Source organism: Phalacrocorax carbo, chromosome 8 (genome assembly GCF_963921805.1).
Source record: "Phalacrocorax carbo chromosome 8, bPhaCar2.1, whole genome shotgun sequence".
Taxonomy (NCBI): Eukaryota; Metazoa; Chordata; class Aves; order Suliformes; family Phalacrocoracidae; genus Phalacrocorax; species Phalacrocorax carbo.
The window spans coordinates 26,685,916-26,705,915 of record NC_087520.1 but is presented as its reverse complement, the minus strand read 5'-3'; the positions used below and the strand labels follow the sequence as shown (position 1 = coordinate 26,705,915).

At 39.2% G+C, this 20,000-nt stretch overlaps 1 protein-coding gene across 1 annotated transcript in view; it reads left to right on the top strand.

Annotated features, from left to right (window-relative positions):
• The window catches only part of MMP2 (matrix metallopeptidase 2), a 35,444-nt gene that overhangs the window by 7,349 nt on the left and 8,095 nt on the right, over positions 1–20,000 (top strand). The window contains exons 4-9 of the mRNA XM_009511220.2: positions 1,407–1,535; positions 2,975–3,148; positions 8,654–8,827; positions 11,000–11,173; positions 12,335–12,490; positions 14,259–14,412. Of these exons, the coding sequence (XP_009509515.1) occupies positions 1,407–1,535; positions 2,975–3,148; positions 8,654–8,827; positions 11,000–11,173; positions 12,335–12,490; positions 14,259–14,412 (961 nt within the window). The remainder of the gene's footprint in view (positions 1–1,406; positions 1,536–2,974; positions 3,149–8,653; positions 8,828–10,999; positions 11,174–12,334; positions 12,491–14,258; positions 14,413–20,000) is intronic.

The window sequence follows — 20,000 nt, the reverse complement described above, 5'->3', positions numbered from 1 at the left end:
TACTCACGCAGCCAGTCACTTGGGAGGTAGACTTTGGAAGTGAACTGTTCAAAGAATAACCAAGCTTTTTGTAAAAGCCTCCATTTCAAGTTGATTTTCTTTGCTTTAGCTACTGATGAGTTGACCTCAAAAGCTTCAGAGATTCTGTGCAGAACTCAAAGCTTTGGATCCTCATCCAGGCTGGCTTGGTAGGCAAAAAGAACTCTTACAAAAGCAGAAGTGTTTCTGCTGGATTTAGTCCTTGCTGGTTATAGTCAGCTCAGAAACAGTGGGAAAAGAACCCCTTCCACATTCATTCATTCTTATCATTTTATTGCACGTCAGATTCACAGGAGCTGGGACATCCACAAGGTTTTTCATTTTTAAGCTTTCTCTTAAGCAAAGGATCTACTTTGAAATAAACAGGAGTAAGACATCTAATATATGTCAAAATCTTCTCCTTGACAACTGACACACTAGCCTACTGAAATGAGTGAACTGAACTAGTATTAGGAGAGTGACACCAGCACAAAGTCAGTGTAACAGAGTAGAGAATCAGGCCTGTGTATTCAGTGCTTCTGTTAGATGGCAAGGCATCAGATCAAAAGGCCTGAAATGATGCAACTGGAGACGCTGGCAACCAGCTTTGATGCACAGGTCAGTGTGGTGGGAAAGCTATGAATACCAGGGTTATGCCCTTGCCAGCCTGCCTTACCCACATGCCGTGTACTTCCAAGAAAAGCCTACAGTGTAATAACAGGAGAGCTACTTAACCTGCTGTTGCCCTGTGAGCTGCCTGAGTCTTGGAGTGGTTGATGTGGAGGAGGAATAGGCTCATTCACAGGACTCAGAGCACTGCATAAGAGCTAGCTTTCCAGAGGCTCACTACTGAGACACTCAGCTGATTTGTTTTCCTGCTTAAAGTAATGTGCACCCTGCACGAAGAAAACAGCACAGCAATCTGAGGTGCAGCAGAAAAGAGTAGCCTGCAAAAAGAAATCTGCCTTTACTTTCCAATCTCTGTGTCGGAGACTGATCCAAATTATCTGAAAATACCTCTCATCTACAATGTTTATTTTACAGCTCCTACCCGTCTCCATTGAGAAATAGCAGAATGTATGCAGTCATACAGCTAAAGCAGAATATTTCACTTCCCTTCACTGTCTTTGATTCCCTTCCACAATACTTCCAAGATATAAAATCACATGCTTTGACAACTGAAGCACTGACACTTAATGTTCTTTGTAAGAACTGGCTTCCTCCCTTCTGGTTCAGTCTTGCCAGCACAGCCCATACCAGTGACCTCACTCACTATTCTGCTATTGTCTTGGATGGGAAAGTGCACATGATAATCATCATTCATGTATAGGTTCTGACGGAGTTGAGGTGATTAGAAAATGCTCTTTTTTGTCTGCTTCCTCCTGCAGAACATGGTGATGGCTATCCATTTGACGGCAAAGATGGTCTCCTGGCTCATGCCTTTGCACCAGGGTCAGGAATTGGAGGAGACTCTCATTTTGATGATGATGAACTGTGGACTCTTGGAGAGGGACAAGGTACCAGACCTTTTAATGTTTCAGAACATATGGCCTGCTGGCTGCTATGTTTTAATGATGTTTCAGGCACTGCACTAAATGTTTCCATTAACATGTTAATAAATGTTAGGAGATGAAAATTAATTTATACAAATTAGATTGTTCTCTACAAAAATGTTTAGGTAATTCCTAAATAAATGTTAACTAGGATTTCCTTTTCTGTTCCTCTACTGTTGCCCCCTCAAAAACTGAATTAATAATGGCGTGATGCTGCACATCCGTCATGAACTGGGGAAAAGTACAAAGTCATGACTATGATTTTGAGTGCTTCAGTTCTCAGAGACTCAGACTACAACATCTTAAGTTCATTTGTAAGAGGCAGACTTGCCAGTGCTTTTCAGCTGACAGACCCTTTTTAAGATGACTTAAGCTGTGGCTCCAGTTGTTAAAAATGGAACCACCCACCTGAATAAGGATTTATATACTCACGGTATCTGTCAAAAACAAATAGAATATACATCCCCCATGCTGATAACTGAAACAAAATTAACATCAAACAGCCAATTAAGAACATCTCCAAGAATCTTCAACAGGCAGTTTGCCATACCCTTTAGAATAAAATAACTGAAGATAATATCACCTGAACTAGATAAACAAGACCAAGTATTAGTAGTTTTGAACCTCTTTTTTCTGCTTGAACTTTGCCACAATCATATAGTGCTAATTATAAGTCTTCAACTGTAAAATAATTTGGAAAAGTTACGAGTCTGCCTCAGATTAACAAATAACAGGAGGAAAACGTTTTCCATATTACTAGAAATACTCCACAAGCATCCAGTTAGTTACTGCCATTAAAAGAAATGCTATAGATAAGTGAAGTATCTATATGTTAACATATATTACAGCTCCAGTACTGTAGTCTTATGACTACATGTGAAAAACTGAAATAAACCCCAGGACCTGGGTGTGTCTGCGTTACCACCCTATCCCCCCGTGCAGCAACAGATGTCATTTGAGTCGAATTGGAAATATCAAAGTGGTTTATGAGACACAAGGCATGTTCAGCTCATGCTTAACTGCTGCCTGGAACCTTTCAAGCTATACTGAACATTTTAGACCATATTACGAAAGAAACTAAATTACTAAACGTATTAACAGCATGTTTGTAAGTTCGCATTGCCATAGTAACAACAACATATATATTTTTCTGGGCTGATTTTAAGGACTGTTCATTCTAACACTTCACCATGAGTAATATCCATGTAATTCTTTCAAAATTACTGGTTATTATTTCAGCTATGATCATCTTGCCAGTAGACAGACCAACAACATATTGAATTTCAAAGTGGAAATGCAGACTGCATTTCTATACCAATGTCCTCCAGGAAAAGATGTCCAGAAACTGTATTTTCCATATCAGTTGGTGGCTAATTTCACCACTGCATTTACTCTCTTTATAGTGGTTAGAGTGAAGTATGGAAATGCGCATGGTGAATACTGCAAATTTCCCTTCTGGTTCAATGGCAAGGAATATAACAGCTGCACAGATGCAGGACGCAGCGATGGATTCCTCTGGTGTTCCACAACCAAAGACTTTGATGCAGATGGCAAATATGGCTTTTGTCCCCACGAGTGTAAGTAGATCATTGTTTCTACTGTTTTTTTCCTGGTAGACTGTTCCGTAATTATTTTGCCCACAGACTTCTTGTACTTTTTTAACTCCCTTTCTGACAGACTTAGATTTGCTGCTCTTTAATATCTTCTTAGTATCTAAGTAGACAAATAAAGGTTCCCTTGGTATAGGAGAGTTTGTAACTAATGATGACCCGGGCCAGGGCATTTTTCTAAAAACAAGGACATACTGAAGATATGTCTGAGGCAATGTCGGCCCTATATATACACATCAAAGACACTACAGGTTCAGTTTCATGATCCAGGAAATACAAACACCTTTTAGAGTAAGGATAGGGCCAAATTTGGAGATGGAGCACACTAAATGACAGAAATCTCTCCCTAAATTGCAGGCCATTCCATTAACAATTGCACTGCATCTCCTTCAAGAGCAGTAACTGAAAAACTAGCAGTTAAGGATGAAACCCATTAAGCCAAACCTCTAGAAATTCACATACCAATTTTACCCACTGGCAGCCCAGGTCCTCTGAGTCTGGGAGGCCTTTTAGTGCAACATGACACTATTATTGTCACAAATCACCCTTTAAATGACTTCACACTGCTTTTCAAAAAATGGCTGCTACTGCTGTGTCATAAAAACTAATAAGAGAGTTATGAAAGGACAAAACACAAAGCAATGGAGCTTTTGTGGGACACATGTTAATCCTGCTTGGAACAATAGTACTAAACTTGTAAAATACAGGCTATAGGCAGTCAGTACAAGGAAAGAAAGGGCAGATTGCCAAAAGAATCACAGAATCACAGGTTGGAAGGAACCTCAGGGATCATCTAGTCCAACCTTTCTAGGAAGAGCACAGTCCAGACAAGATGGCCCAGCACCCTGTCCAGACGACTCTTGAAGGTGTCCAAGTGTCCAAGTCAACCACTTCCCTGGGGAGATTATTCCAATGGTTGACTGTCCTCACTGTGAAAAATTTTCCTCGTGTGTCCAATCAGAATCTCCCCAAGAGCAACTTGTGTTCATTCCACTACGTCCTCTCCATGTGACTCTGTGTAAAAGGGAGCCTCCATCTTCCTTGTAGCTACCCCTTAAGTATTGGTACATGGAGATGAGATCCCCTTGAAGCCTCCTTTTCTCAAGGCTGAACAAACCCAGTTCTCCCAGCCTATCCTCATACGGCAGGCTTCCCAGTCCTTTGATCATCTTGGTGGCCCTTCTCTGGACCCCTTCCAGCCTGTCCACATCCATTTTGTACAGAGGGAGCCAGAACTGTACACAGTGCTCCAGGTGTGGCCTGACAAGCGCTGAATAGAGTGGGATAATGACTTCTTTCTCTCTGCTGGCGATGCCCTTTTTGATGCAACCCAGCATCCTATTGGCCTTCTTGGCCGCAGCAGCACACTGTTCGCTCATGTTGATTATGAGAAAATTAGTGATGCTTAAGATGCAAAGCTAAGAAGAGATGTTCAGAGTTTTGTCAGACCAGGAATGCACAAGCACAGCCCAACATGTCACAGGCAAGCTTCATCAACTACTGTAAAAAACCATGAGTGTGCATTAATATATATGTGTCAGTTAAGGACACATAACGTTCCAAAAGGCCACAAATATGTCTATGTAGAAAAAGTTCTTATACCATGTCTTCAAAACTTCTCTGGTATCCTATCCACTAAATGGATTCCTGCTTGACAAATTTTGGGATTCGTCAAGTTCATTTGCAAACCCATACAGTTTCCAATATAATACTACAAGTTCTCTGCATCAAGATGCTACTGGTTTGCAAAGACATTCTGTTTTGAACATATCGGTCTTTTAGCCCTAACATGACAAATTTCCAAAACCCTAATTGCCCATTATAGATCACATCTAGAGCTCGGATGTACCATGGTGACAGCTATTTATAAGACTACAGGGGATGAGCAAGTAGAAGTGTAAACTTTTAACAGACTTCAGTTAATTTAAAAAAAGTTATCATTAGTTACATGACTTTCAGAACTAGTTTCTTTAGCCCAACATTTACTTCAGTAGATTATATGCGTACACACACACATACCTGCTCAATCTTGTTTACCTAGAACTTTACCACCTCCTTCATTCCCCTCCTTTCCCCAAATCTCCTCTCCCTCAGGTTAATCCTGAGCTGGAAAGGAACAAAATTGGGCTTATTTCTTTAAAGTACCCCAAATGCTCATATATAGGGAGAACAAAGCCTGGATTATAGGTAGCTGGACAAACCGAGACCCACATACCCTGACTGATACCTTTGTAAAATCCTGAAGTCATACATGACCAAAAATGTAAGCAGTGAAGCACTCTCAGGGAGAGTTGGTTCTGAAAGTTGATGTTCCTGGAAATGCTTGTGTCAAGGTTTCTGAAACAGAAGGGGTTTGGCCTTTTGTTTCTAATGTAGTTGTTTCGCAAGACCCTTGAAAAGTTATACACAGATGTTTCTTATTAAATTGTGAGCAGCATTGTTCACTTATTATTCCAAGACAATATTTGCTAAAACCCCGCTAATAAATTCGGATAGGGGAGGATTTACATCATAGAGTCTCTGTTGGGGGCAACATTTCTAGTCGTCAGCATTTGTTTCTCCCCCATATAATTCACTGAAGTTAGTTTCAGTTCTTGTCATAGAACCACCCTGCATATTTGGAAACATTTTTAAAGGTATCATACTGCACCAGGCTTTTCTAAAGTTAATCCCAGATCTGTACCCTAATTTTGTCAACTGATTAAACTACCAGTTGTCAAAGCAGAATAAGGGAAAGCAGAAAGTTATCTACATACTACACAAATCTTACGCAGGTGTGCTGCACCTCTCCTTTACCACATGGGATCAAGGGGCCTTGAACCTCTCTCTTTGCCAAACTCCACTGACGTTACAGGAAGTCTAGGCTCATTTGGTCCTCTGATATCCAATGTTACCGGTATCTGTCCTCTGTCTGTACCTCCCTCACACCAGTCACAATTCTTGTAGGCATCTGCTCGACTGCTCTCCCAGGCAGAACCCTCATGTAGCTGCAGCTACCTCCACCTTCGGTCTGTGCCACAGGGGTTTTAGCAGCCTTCCAGCCTGAGGTTTCCTTATATCACAACTAGCTGATTTTTCTGGGAAGAGCTAACAGTGCAGTGCAGCTCACAGGTTAGTAATGTCCGGTCTGAATCTGCTCTCCATCAGCATATCTTCACTGATTTTTAAACTACTGAGCTTACCATGACGCAGAACAAGAGTCAGACCCTTTAAGATCCCCTTACAAGTAAATAAAACTTTTGTTTTGTTTTGTTTTGGGAGAAACTGACCTAGTCTCTGTCTTTAACCTTAGTTTACATTAAAGCAAGTAATTTTCTCATTAAGGCAGGGGAAGGAAGGGAGGATTTGAAAACTTAATAAACCATTGTTGTTACCATCACATGATGTTACTTCAAGCAAAATGAAAAACTGCATTTTGACTGTGACTCAGAAAGACTCCATGCAAAGCAGTAAGAGATTGACTTTCCATAAGGTTTTTGCAACTTAGCCACATTTAAACCAATAAAAAAAAGGACTATTAAAACACAGAGTTTGCCAGACCTAGAACTGGGAGCAGCTCATGTGGTAAATGAGTCATCTAAACAACTCAGTCTAATTTTGCCTTCCAATTCTATCATTTCTTTATAAAAAAAATAAAGTCTTTCTCTAATCACGATAGCCACAGTCCTAGTTGGTGGATGTTTCCTAACTTATTGCAGCAACTGAGACAAATACAAACGCTTGCAGCTTGTTCTTTTGGGGAGGCACAGTGTGTGTTGCAGTTATCCTGATGAGTGCCTTTTGCCTAGAGACAGGACCTGTGTGTGGCTGCTTCCATGTCCAGGATGCAGAATGATACAGATGAGAGCTCAGCCAGATCAGAAGTTCAGCGAACTTATGTGTATGAGCCAGGCCTGCAAAGCTCCAAGTCCTCTCCTTACTGGGACTGGAACTTACCAGTTCATGTCCCTGATACTGTGGCCAATTACTGATTTAAGTGGAAAAGGCAAAATGAATCATCTGTGTCACAATACCCCATCATTAGAACCCTTCCCAGTCCCCTTTCAGCTAGAAAAGGTCTTTGGTTTTTATTTATTGCTACACTAAAGAGTGAAGCACGCTCATAAATAACATCTCTTCCCATCGATGTATCAAACTAAGCAAAGGCAAAACCCCTCAAATCCTACACAAACACACTGAGTCTACAATGGCTTTTTGGTCATCAAAAATTACAATAGCAAAGTCAGAAATAACCTGCCAAACCTTCCCACATACATGTTTGGGGTTTAGCTCTAGGTTTAACTGGGGGAAGGAGGAAGAAAGGTGTCCCCTTGGGCACCTTAAAAAAAGGTCAGATCATGCATACTTTACACTGGGAATTCCCACAGATGTGTTTCATTCTGAGGTGCTGTTCTTAAATCTCAAGGGGAAACAGCACATGGCTGCATGAAGGATTTTTTGTCTCTGTTCAGTGCGAGGCCTGGCCCAGTTTGTTGCTCTCTCAGTTTCTGCTCACCAGCACATGGTTCTCATAGACGCTGTCCTACCATTAAGGATTCCCACAGACAGAGTGGCCAAGAGAAAACACAGGCAGATTCACAAGATGTCAGATGCTTCAGGCCACCTGCATTTTCATGTAATTCAATCTGGACATACATTTTTTTAAATAGCAGCATAAGAAATTTTATCTGTCTTCCTCTAGATATTCCAGAAAATTTACCAAAACCCTAAAACAGATCCCAGAACTCTTGACTCAGTTTAATCTATACTCCTTCATCCACAAGACAGATTTCTGTTTCTCAGGGTTGAGCAGTGGGGCCTTGTTTGTGTATAAACAACCCCTAGAAGACAAATGCACTACATTCAGGAGCATTAACAAAGCAAAAGATAAGAGAAGCCTCGAGCGTTCAGCTTTGTCAGAGGAGTCATATTTGTCCTCTCTATTGAGTACCTGAGCCCAGCTGCATGGATTCTTAGAAATGAAAAGCAAAGGTAGAGGAAAAGCCTACAAGGTATTATCTGACTGCAGTTGTACAGCATGGTAAAGAAACTGAAAACATGCACCGAGGGCTGTTAGGAAAAGTGATCTGGTATGTCCGTGGCTCTGTACAAAGTTTGCCATTCTAGCTAACAGTTTTGATGGAAGGTGAATGAATCAGCAAAGCACTAAGGAACATGAGTGACTTTCCCAGCATCCTCTTTCTAAATGTTGTTTCAAGAAGGGATATTAATTTTATGTTCACACAATTCAAACCACATTAAAACAGCTTGGTAGAACTTTCTTCATTCCCAGTTCATTTATAAAGATCAATTTGTCATTCCTTTCTATACACTTGTGAGATTGTAACATCCCTAGTCTATCTTGCCAAAGCATTTCATTGTTGGCTGTCTAACTTCTGTCAAGACCTTCGCACATTACCACTGGCACATTGTGATCCCTCGTTGATACTGAGCATTACGTATTGATGTTTTTCTCTTTCGTTCTCCCTACAGCACTTTTTACAATGGGCGGTAATGGTGATGGGCAGCCATGCAAATTTCCCTTTAAGTTTCAAGGCCAGTCCTATGACCAGTGCACAACAGAAGGCAGGACAGATGGATACCGATGGTGTGGAACCACTGAAGACTATGATAGAGATAAGAAATATGGATTCTGTCCGGAGACCGGTATGAGAAGTTTGCATAAAACAATGGCCAATTAGACTGCGTTAAGTAACAAAAGTCTCCTTTTGCACATTTTCACCAGAGCACACAAAAGTTGATGAGAGTTAGGCACGATCTCAGCATCAATGGCCAAGGATGCTTGGAACCTTGAGGTCCATTCAGGAGGCTTAGAACAGGAGTGATCTATTTAAATGATAGGGTATGCCATGGCACACCAAGTTTATCAGGGATACACAGATGTCACTGAACCATAGGACTGAATGTCTACCACTGACTGCAGGATAATTACATGTAGATTACAATTTAATGGCCCTGGAAGAGAAGTCTTATGTGACGGAAGAAAGCATGAATAATATTTTAGTTTAATACTTACCATTTACACCCAAAAAAAGAAATCCTGTTTAGTATGTTAAGCTTGAGTTAACATATCTTTTCAGCAATTCAAACGAACTAAGCGAAACGGTTTAGAGAGGCAAATAGATTTCTGCTTTCTTTACAATTTTTTATACTTATTAACTTGAGCTTTATTACAGAAAGGAATAGAAAATAATTTATAGCCTTGTATAGCTTGGCAGGTGTTCAATTTTAGGATACAGACTAGAGCTATAAATATTTAGACTGTGACTATGGCAGTTCTAAAATCTCATGTTTTTAACAGAGCCAAGGTGAAGCTACATTCACTCTGTAGCACCCTGAAGCTACATTCAAACTTACATGCACCTTGTTTTTTGAGTCTTTTGAAAATGCCTAACTATTTCCAACAGGGATTTTATGTACTGATATTTGGCTTCCTGTTACTTTTGATAACCAGGTGTAACCCTTCAATTTTGCCTTACAGATATTTAAAAAGAAAAATAAAAGAAAGGATCAAATTCATTATAAATTGCTACACAGTTAGGAAGAGCAAATCAAAAGGATGGTACATCAAAAAAAGCACCAATATATCTAGAATCAATATTTCCAAAGTCCTAGGTAACACAGTCTCTATCACTGGATCAAAACAATACACTTAGTTTAAGCCTTTTTTTTCAGCATAAAAGGTTATTGCTTGAGGTAGCTGTGATTTCTTTTTTGGTTGTTTGTTTGGGTTTGGGGGTTTTTTGTGTGTGTGTGTGTGGTTTGTTTTTTTTTATAATTTCTGGTTTATTAATTAATAATCATGAATGCAAAATACATAATACTAAATAAGAACACAACCAGCTTTGCCTCTGTGTTGCTTTCCTGTACCTTCCCAAAAGACAGACCATAATTTGAAAGGAACTATAATTGCCAGGTAGCACTATAAATTAATTTAAATGAGTTTTATATTCTTTTCATATTCTGTCTATGATACCTACTTTAAAGTGTGATTTTACATTTAGTTAAACCCTCTTCCCTCTAGAAAATACTTACACATGCATATAACAAATGTTATTTCTTATATATATTACTGCCATATACTACATAGATTAGAACACACTTAGGGGAAAAACTTTCAAGTTTTTGCAAAAATACTGGTTAAAAAGAAAAAAAAGTCCCCCACGTTTGATATCTTTTTCTTTATAAAATATTTAAACCCATATGCTGTTAAACTGCACCCTACTGTCAGCATAAAACAATTCCTCTATTTATTTGATATGATTCCTCTTCTGGACCTTTTGTTTGTTTGCCTGTTGGTTTGTTTTATGGTGGGTTTTTCTGTTTGTTTTGTTTTGTTTTTTTACTTAAAGCTCGTACTTCAGGGGACATCTACTACCCAGGTGGATACTCAACAGCCCTTTAACCTTTCTGACACTAAAACTACCTTCAACCTATTTGAGACATGCTTTCAAACATCACCAGGAAAGACCATCAAAATGACAGCACAAAGATACTTGCTGCACAGTTACCCTCCACAAAATACTCTTAACTGTTGCTTTCTCAGAGCTGTGAACATGAGTCCAGGGCTCATTCTTATTCCCGCCAAAACTACTGGCAAATTCACTGCAATGGCAATGTCTACATTTTTTCCTTTTCCTCTGTGACAGGCAATTTTTTTTTTCAAATATAACTTTTAATCTTACTCTTCATGTTCTTAAGAGGATTGCAGATTTCTCCTTGCTTTCTGTTTTTAATGTGCAGTTTAGGAGAAGACGCATCAGCTTAATCTCACAAAGGGATTCCCTTCTCACTGTGTTTTTCTGTTGTTTTCCACAGCCATGTCAACCGTTGGTGGAAATTCAGAAGGAGCCCCTTGTGTTTTCCCCTTCATCTTCCTTGGCAATAAATACGACTCCTGTACAAGCGCAGGTCGCAATGATGGCAAGCTGTGGTGTGCTTCTACCAGTAGCTATGATGATGATCGCAAATGGGGCTTTTGTCCAGACCAAGGTAACACAGTTTGTCAGGGCAATACAATGGTAACAGCAGATTGACAACACCAAGTACATCACACTTAGGATGATTTCATTCTCATACTTGTCACTCCTGTCTGGTTACAGCACTTCTGAGCACAAAATCTGAGCAAAGCCCCAACATTCAAATGTAAGACTGTCGTTAAAGAGTCAGTCCCAGAGCTCATCTGCCTGAAACATTCAGATTTTCTAAAATTATAACAATGAAGTACCTTTCCAAAATATAAAAAAAACCCAAGAAACCAACCAACCAAACCCACACACACCCCCACCCCCATTTAATAAATAAATAAATGTTTTTCTCATGACCAGTTTTTCCTTCTAAGGCTAAAATCCACAAGTACTATAGTATTTCACTAGTATGTAATAATTATGCTCTGATATTGGCCAAATTACAAACAAATTATGAACAAATGCTAAATGTAAAAAATTAATATATTTGTGACTGATATTGCCAAAGATGAAAAACATGTTTAAAAACTGAGATTGACAGTGTAAAGTTTGTATGGTGAATATCAGTATTTAAAATTATTTTGGTTAATCTTTGTCCTTATTTGTAACATGACTAAAATTAAATATAGCAGAGGGCTTTTTACAACATTTTACAAACAAATGCTAGATTCAGGATTTTCTTTTAGGAGGAAAATAAGTGCCAAATTTCAGAGACTGTTTGGGCAGATAAAAGATTTTTTTTGTAACGTAACAATATTTGGTACCACAGTACTGATTTAGGATCTGTTCACAGACACACAGATATACAGACCTGCTTATCACTTGCATGCCATTTCATGACGAACAGTAAGAACTAAGGTCTAGATTGCAAGTTTAATTCTTCTATGCTTAGAAAAAAAAAAGTCTGATTTTATTTGCTACACTTCCTTTTTTCACAGAAGTATTAAGACTCTAGTCAAAGTCACTTGCATGTGAGACAGCAGCAAACAAGAACTACAGAAGAGATTTTAGAATCTCTCTAATGTAATGTCATTTCTGGCCATTGGAGGCTGTAAATACTAATTATGAAATTTATTATTGGAAGATCTTTGATGGGTAGCAAGCAAAACATAAGACTATGAATAACCTGCGTGGTACGCTTCTCTTTAGATGCAAGCAGCTAATACTATCTTGTTATGTTATTTAGGATACAGTCTCTTCTTGGTTGCTGCTCATGAATTTGGCCATGCTATGGGATTAGAGCACTCTGAGGATCCAGGAGCTCTTATGGCCCCTATCTACACCTACACAAAGAACTTCCGACTTTCTCAGGACGACATTAAAGGGATCCAGGAGCTATATGGTAAAGTCCTCCCTCATCAGCAGAACTCATCAGAAAAGCATGCAACACAGGCTGAAATCTGGGACACAGAACTTGCAGTAAATTACATACTGCACAATACCACCAAGGCCAGAAACATCTGTTCCTTTCTCCCTGCTTTCTTCATGTTATTACCAGGGCTCCTACTTCAGTCAAATACCACAATTTAAGGATGAGGGGTCACTACATTTACTGAACTAACAGGAGTACCCAAACTTCCCATAACCAAGCTTTTACATGAAAATTTCTAATGCCTTTACTGGGACAATGAAATGCTGTGCTTTTCTCTAGCTTGAAATAACTGATGTGGGTGGGTTTTGGTGTTACTGTCTACAACACTCTAAGCTTCCCAGACTGCAACTCCTTGCAAGAGGTGAAGGACGTTGTTTCCTGTCCCAGCTTGGAAACAGTTCATATTGCCTTCCCATAACAATTCAAGCTGTACTGTCACAATAACATTTGCAGATAGTCTGCAGGATACTTTGACATAAATGTGTTTGGCAAGCTCCTGGAGGAAAAGTGGATTTCAGCATTTTTATTTTGGTACATTTTATTTTTTCCAGAGATACTCTTAGTAAAATGCAGAAGAATTATTAAAGTTCCTTAATTAAAGTATATATTTTCTACCTTGTAGAGGCACAAGTATACTACAGTCAGTCCAGCAGTTGAAGAAAATCTATACCATTTCTCTTTCTGTGCTTTTCATTTTTCTACTGAGATATCTTCTTAATTGTAAGTTACTATATTCTACAGTATTCAGCGCCTTGAAAATGATAATAAGAATACGCCAAAATGATTGCCACATGAGACACATTTTTATCAAAAATCTGATTTGAATTTGAATCTTTTTTTTCCCTTGTTCTCAGCTGCTTTAATTAAGACTGGGAAATGAGACATGGGCAAGGTTAAGTGAATTTTCTAAGCTCTCATGGAGTATCTTTGATAGAGTTCAGAATTTAAACCAGTTCTCTCAAGGCACTTTTCAAAACCTATCTTTCTCGCCTCCTAATTAGTGATATAACCCTTTACAAGCTAATTTCTATATAAAACATGTATTCAAAAAAGCCTTGGTTTTCTTCCGTTATTATTATCTCAAATCAGCTCAAATCACTTTGTTTCATACAGGAAATCAAACTGATGTCTAAGAAAAATGGCAAATGCCTCATAAGGCAATACAGCAGCAGCCAAAAAAAAAAAAACAAAACCAAAATAAAATAAGCCAGATGGCAAAGTGCATGTTCTACAGAGCATATTTTGATTATTGATGAGGGCATAAAGATCATACATTTGTCTTTGTAACTTGCAAAATATTGGCACTTCTAGAACGAAGAGAAATCCACTTTAACATCTCTCTCAGCGGAGTTGCAGATAATTCTGAATAGAAGGGCTCTGAAATGCATTTCTCTTCTTTTTAGAAGCCAGTAAAATAAAAATCGTAATGTTAACATCTGAACCCAGTACAGTCACTTCTGAATATCAAGTTAAATAGGCAGCTCAACATGGATAGACACTCACCCAGGCACAGTGTCTTGAATGAGGCCACACAGCAGATTAAGGCACTGCTGGAAACTAAGGCCTTCTCCGCTGCGCTCGACGACCCTTCTGAAAAGTTTTCATTATAAGTTTTTTCTTCATCAAGTACTGCCTCCAAATTATTCCCTTTCTAGAAATTATGATAGTTCATGTTCTCTGTGTAACCTGTGCAGCACTGTATTTCAGTGTAACAGAGTATCTCCGTTCACCATTGCAGAAGTATCAACCGATGTCGAACCTGGACCAGGGCCAGGACCAGGGCCAGGCCCACATCCAACCCTTGGACCTGTCACTCCAGAGCTCTGCAAGTATGACATTGTATTCGATGGAGTCGCACAAATTAGAGGAGAAACATTTTTCTTCAAAGATAGGTAAGTGAGATAAATGCTTACAAATGGGGCCTCAAGTGGAGGTATCTGTCAGACCCATTTATTAAAATTTAGATATTTATTACCAGGCACAATCTCTGCCCTTTCTTTTGTGTGTTCAGACACAGAAAAGTGTCCTAATCAACTCCTGAGGGAAAGAGAAGGCAAATTCTGGCTTTATGGTTAAATAATACAGCCTTCTTTGCCACAAGGGTATACTGTTGGCTCGTGGTCAACTTGGTTTTCAGCAGGACCCCTAGGTCCTTTTCCACAAAGCTGCTTCCCAGCCTCTTGGCCCCTAGTATGTACTGGTGTTTGGGGTTGTTCCCCCCAGGTGCAGGACCTTGAACTGGCCTTTGCTTAACTGCATGAGGTTCCTGTCATCCCATTTCTGCAGGGGTCAAGGTCCCTCTGCACGGCAGCACAACCCTCTGGTGTATCAGCCACTCCTCCCAGTTCTGGGTCACCAGCAAACTTGCTGAGGGTGCACTCTGCCCCATCATCCAGACCATTACTAAAGATTTTAAACAGTCTTCTGCCCAGTACTGACGCCCAGGGTCTACTGCTAGTTACTGGCCTCCAGCTAGACTCCACACCTCTAGACGTGGCAAATCAGCCAATTTTCAGTCCACCTCACTGTCTGCTTACCTCACCCATATATCGACAGCATCTCTATGAGACTTTTATTGGAAACAGGGTCAAAAGCCTTTCTGAACTGCTCGCCCTTCATCTACCAAGCCAGCCATTTCATCATAGAAGGTTATCAGGTTGGTCAAATATGACTTCCTATTTGAGAAACCATGCTGACTGCTCCCAACCACCTTCATGTGCAAAAGATTGTCTGTAATTAGAGATAGGTGAGATGATGATGCCATAAGTTCACTTTTTCTCAGACCTACTCTCAAACTTCTTTAAGAGTCTGGATTTTTCAGCTTCACTCATTATTTTAGGGAGTTTTGTGGTGGTTTTTAATTTCTGGTTTCTGCCCGACACTGGGATTGCACATGCCAAGATGCTATGACAACGATAGGGCTGGTGGTATTCTAGCTAAAATCAGGACAAGGAAATGCCACAAACCTCACAAAAAAGCCCGCTCTCATGATATTTTCTGCCCAATTCTACAGATTAGAGAGCAAAAATTAACCCTAGTGTCAGTCTTGTTGGCTTCTGTGGAGTCACACAGGGGTTGCCTAAAAGGGTAAAGTAGCTGGGAGACACATCCAAACTTCTAAATGCTTATGCAAACCAGATACACCCCCAAAATCTTTGGAGATTTACCCATCTGTAATGTTAATCACAAAATTAGCAATGGAAGAGATGTATTAGCCAGTCTACTGCCTGCCAAAGGAGGATTCATTCCCTATAAAATATTTCTGGATGTCTTTTGTAGCAAAACCTACAAGGACTGTAATTCAGCAATGGAAATCCCATCACTTTCAGTGAGTAGAGCTCCAGAGGTACTATCCTTCCTGATTTCATATAGTCTGTACTCTGGGGGAAAGCATCAAATCTGATTGCAGGAAAATTTCCAGTCTCAACTTCTAAAAACACCACTCAAAAAAAGTAGTTCATCCAAAGCTAGTGGCAATAACCTCAAATGCCTCTTCCACCATGGAGACACTCTTTAAGCAAACCTTCACTTTTAGCATAGCTTTCATTACGATCAACTGGTCCAAAGAAGATCAGTTCCTTTCCCATGTTCATAAAGGGACAATCATGGAAATCTGTGAGCAAAGTCATGTTTAATTAAGAGTGGTTTAATCCCCTTGAGCCCAAAAATCATAAAATAATAGTGTTATGTAACTCACGACTGCTGTAATAACATATCCAGGACACTGGTGTTTGGGATAGGCTCCATGTGTGCGAGGCCTCCAAGGCAGAAGACACAAAAAGCATTTTTGATGCAAGGGCAGAAGCATTCCTGATAAAATGGAGGTGGCTGCACAGCTGCAGCTCCCACTGCCTTTGCCAGGGCCTGTATTACCCAGCTGCTCAGCAATGAAGAGCATCTCCTAAGGACTCCAGGACTTGGCAGCACCATGGTGAGATACAATAAAGCTCCTTTTTCCCTGCCATAAATTAATGCCCTATTTGAAACCAATTATCCTCAGTTACCCTGAACATTCTCCAAAAGACGCTGAAGGTCTGGGCCCATGCATATTCACTGTGCATGCCTAAGTCAAACACTGTCTTCTATCAGAGAGGAACATATAGAAGCATCTGAAGCTGATGGAAGTATTACGACTCACCTGTTCATTGCTCCTTGCCAGATGTCAGCTGAAATTTAAAAGGAAGCAGGAACCAACAAGGTTCCCCTCACAAAACAGAAATTTAATAGTTATTTGTACCTCCTGGTGGTGTAAAGTCCAGACATCTCCTCCAGATTTAAATTTTCAGGTAGAAGATACAATGAAGGATTTATTACTATGCTGCATGGTTTAACTCTACTCACCAGCTCTTCATATCAAAAAAAATCACAGTCAGTTGGGTAATTTTACAGGCTATGGTATACCATAATTCCTTCAGTGCATTTCCTTCTAGTTCCTATCTATGTGCTTTGGGTTTGAAGTTTGACTTAATTCTTATCACGGGTTTTGTGTTTTAGCGATGCAGAAATGGGATTTAATACTTCTGGTTATAAGAACACAATGTTCCCCATTTCTATTACAGCTGCTAGGGGCACAACATGTCTGTGAGGATACCTGTGATACCTTTTGTTCTATTCGTCTTGGCCCCATCAGCAACAGGCTAAGACTCCTTACAATCCAGTTATCCCTGCTGGCAAGAAACAGCCCTTTCTTGGCCACAAAATGTCCTCCCAGTACCAACAGATCAGCCTCACAGAAAGCCAGCAGTGGACCCTTCCACCACCAGGCTGCACAGAGTTGGCCCCACCACCCTGGCCTAACAAGTGTCAAAAACACTTTTGCTAGCATAGTCATCAGAGCACTAAAGTATTCACCTCAGCTCAGTACCTTCAAAGGGAAAAACATATTCTCACAGCAGGAAAAAAACCTTTCATGTTCCACAATACTCACAGCACACTGATCCTCTTTTGCTCACTTGTGGGCCTTGTTTTCAGCCAGACCTCCACCTTGCTTCTGCTTTTGTAAACTGGTAATGACGCGAGGCGTGATTCAACAAGGAACAATTTTAAATCTATTCTTAAATCAGCAAAGCGATTGAGTATTTTGTATAATCCCAACAAAATAGAAGTTTTTTGTATTCAGATACAGTTGGTCAAAGAACTATGCAAATACCAAACCAATCTGTAAAACTGACTCATGCTTTATCTAACATGCAGCAAAAGCAGACAATTGTTGAATTGTTTTGCTCTGGAATGGCTTTGCCCGTCAGTCTTGCAGCTTTCCAAATATCAGGCAAGCACCATTATGACTCACTATTGAAATTCAAAAAACAAGTATCTATCATGTGTCGTGTGACTTTTATGATTCATGAAAATTACCATAGCATCCAACTGTCATATTACAGAGGCAAAAGGAGTAAATAGCAAAAAGGAGGTCAGATCAGACTAATTCTTTCAAAAAAGTATTTTTCTCTCCCCCTTCAAACCAAGGAAATAAAAGGGAATTACTGGAGGTGCTGTTGGCCAAAGAGAACAGTTGAGCTTTTCCACTGGGCACAGAACCCTCCAAGCAAACAGAGTGCCTGAGCACAGCATTTACACAGATGTTTTTGTTCAGAAAGTGAACAAGAATTCAAACTTCTGAAGTTTACCAAGATATTAAAAAAGACCCACTGATTTGGTCCCTTTACATAACTGAATAATAATAATAAAAATAACTTGTGATTATGTTAAAATATATTGTAAAATACTGTAACAAAGTATTAAATCTGTCTATAAACATAATATTAAAATGTAATCTGAGTTAAAACATGTTGGCATGTTCAAAGTGAAGTGAGAAAGCCAAATAATTAATTTCACCATTTCCTCAATAAGATGAGAGCAAATAAAAATTCCTCATACCTGATTCAAAAACATAAAAATTCAGCTTTGACAAAGTTTCCCTTTCCATGAGAAAACCTCACCATTTTAACAAGTCCCTTGAAATATGTGCCTTAATAAAAACCTGGTGTTTAAGTTTCAATTGGCTCTGGAAAGTTTGGAATTCAAGCAGATAGTGATTATTAGTGCTGACTAAGCCATAAATCAGGTCCAAATCTGAGTGAGAATTCTGTAACTTGGATTTTTAAAGGAGCTACTTTTATGAATGCAGTGTTAGAAAGATTTGTTTTGATTTCCATTTCATATCTATTGGATCTGCTCTTCTGTCTAGTAAGAGATGCATGAAACAAGTTATTACCTTTTAGAGTTTCACATGTGTTTAAACACAGTGAAGAGCAAGAGTAATTAGCTAAATGCCTTATTCCTTGCCTCATTTTTAAATGAAAATTATTGAGTTTTGCTCAGAGATATTTTTGTACATGTTAGAAATACATACGTGTATGCAAAATTAGAATAAGTTAGCATGTTACTGTCTTAATTACTAGTACCATATGTCAGGTTAGATTAATATATATTTTTAATTAAGAGACAAAAACCAACACACTTGCCAGTTGTATTCTTCCTCATATCAAAACCTACAGAGTATCATAATTCAGTATGCAGCAACTAATTATAGTTGCAAATACATTTCAAAATGTTGTATTTGTCTCTGCTTGCAGTCAAACTTCTCTTCATAAAAATACAGCAATTTATTAAATTGATTTAGGACTTTCCTGAAAAACTTTCCTCCAAGTTTTAGGCAAAAGCAAAATTCAGTTTCAGATTCTGGGTTTCTCAAAGGTATAATTATTCTAGGTAGGAATGGGCAATGACTATTTATACTCTGCACAAAATAAGATGTCAGTAACACCTTGAGCTTCAGCAACATAATAATGGTAAAAGCTGTTTGACTGGAGAATTTAATAGCCATAGCTTGGTGCAAGAGTGATTCCACCGGCCTGCTGATTTTTCATTTTATGACCATGGCAAAACTTTTGTTCCACTGGGGAAAAAAGTTGTTCATTCTACAAAGGAGGAAATAGCAGTACCATTTTTAATACCAAAAGGCCTCAGCACAAAGCTCTGCCATTTAAAGATAATTACAGCTTTTTAAAGCGTAAATCAAATTATGATCCTACTTATACATAAAATGGCCAATAAATTACCCTTTGCATTTCTCTAATGAATATTTTTAGTGCTAGCAGTTTCTTTAACAGCCAAGCTCACTTCCAAGCAGTTTGATATACTGTTATTAAATTTGAACTTTTAGTCACTACAATAGTAATTGCAAGAACAATTCACGGAAATCAGATCCCTGCTTTTGACAAATGCTCATCCATCTGCTCCATACACAACAGCAGGAGAGCTCTAATAGTTTAAATGCCTTGCAAATGAGTTTATTTGTATACTCAAAGCACAGGACACATTTTGCCCTGATGCAAAAAGCAACAGGAACTCCAAAGCAATCAATGCAAGCAATTTCACCTGCAGTCCAGCATGCAGCTTATTGTGCAACTGTTTTAGCAACAGGCTTCTAAATTAATTATTCGGCTGTTTGGTCACTGTAGGAAAACAGTTACAAGCG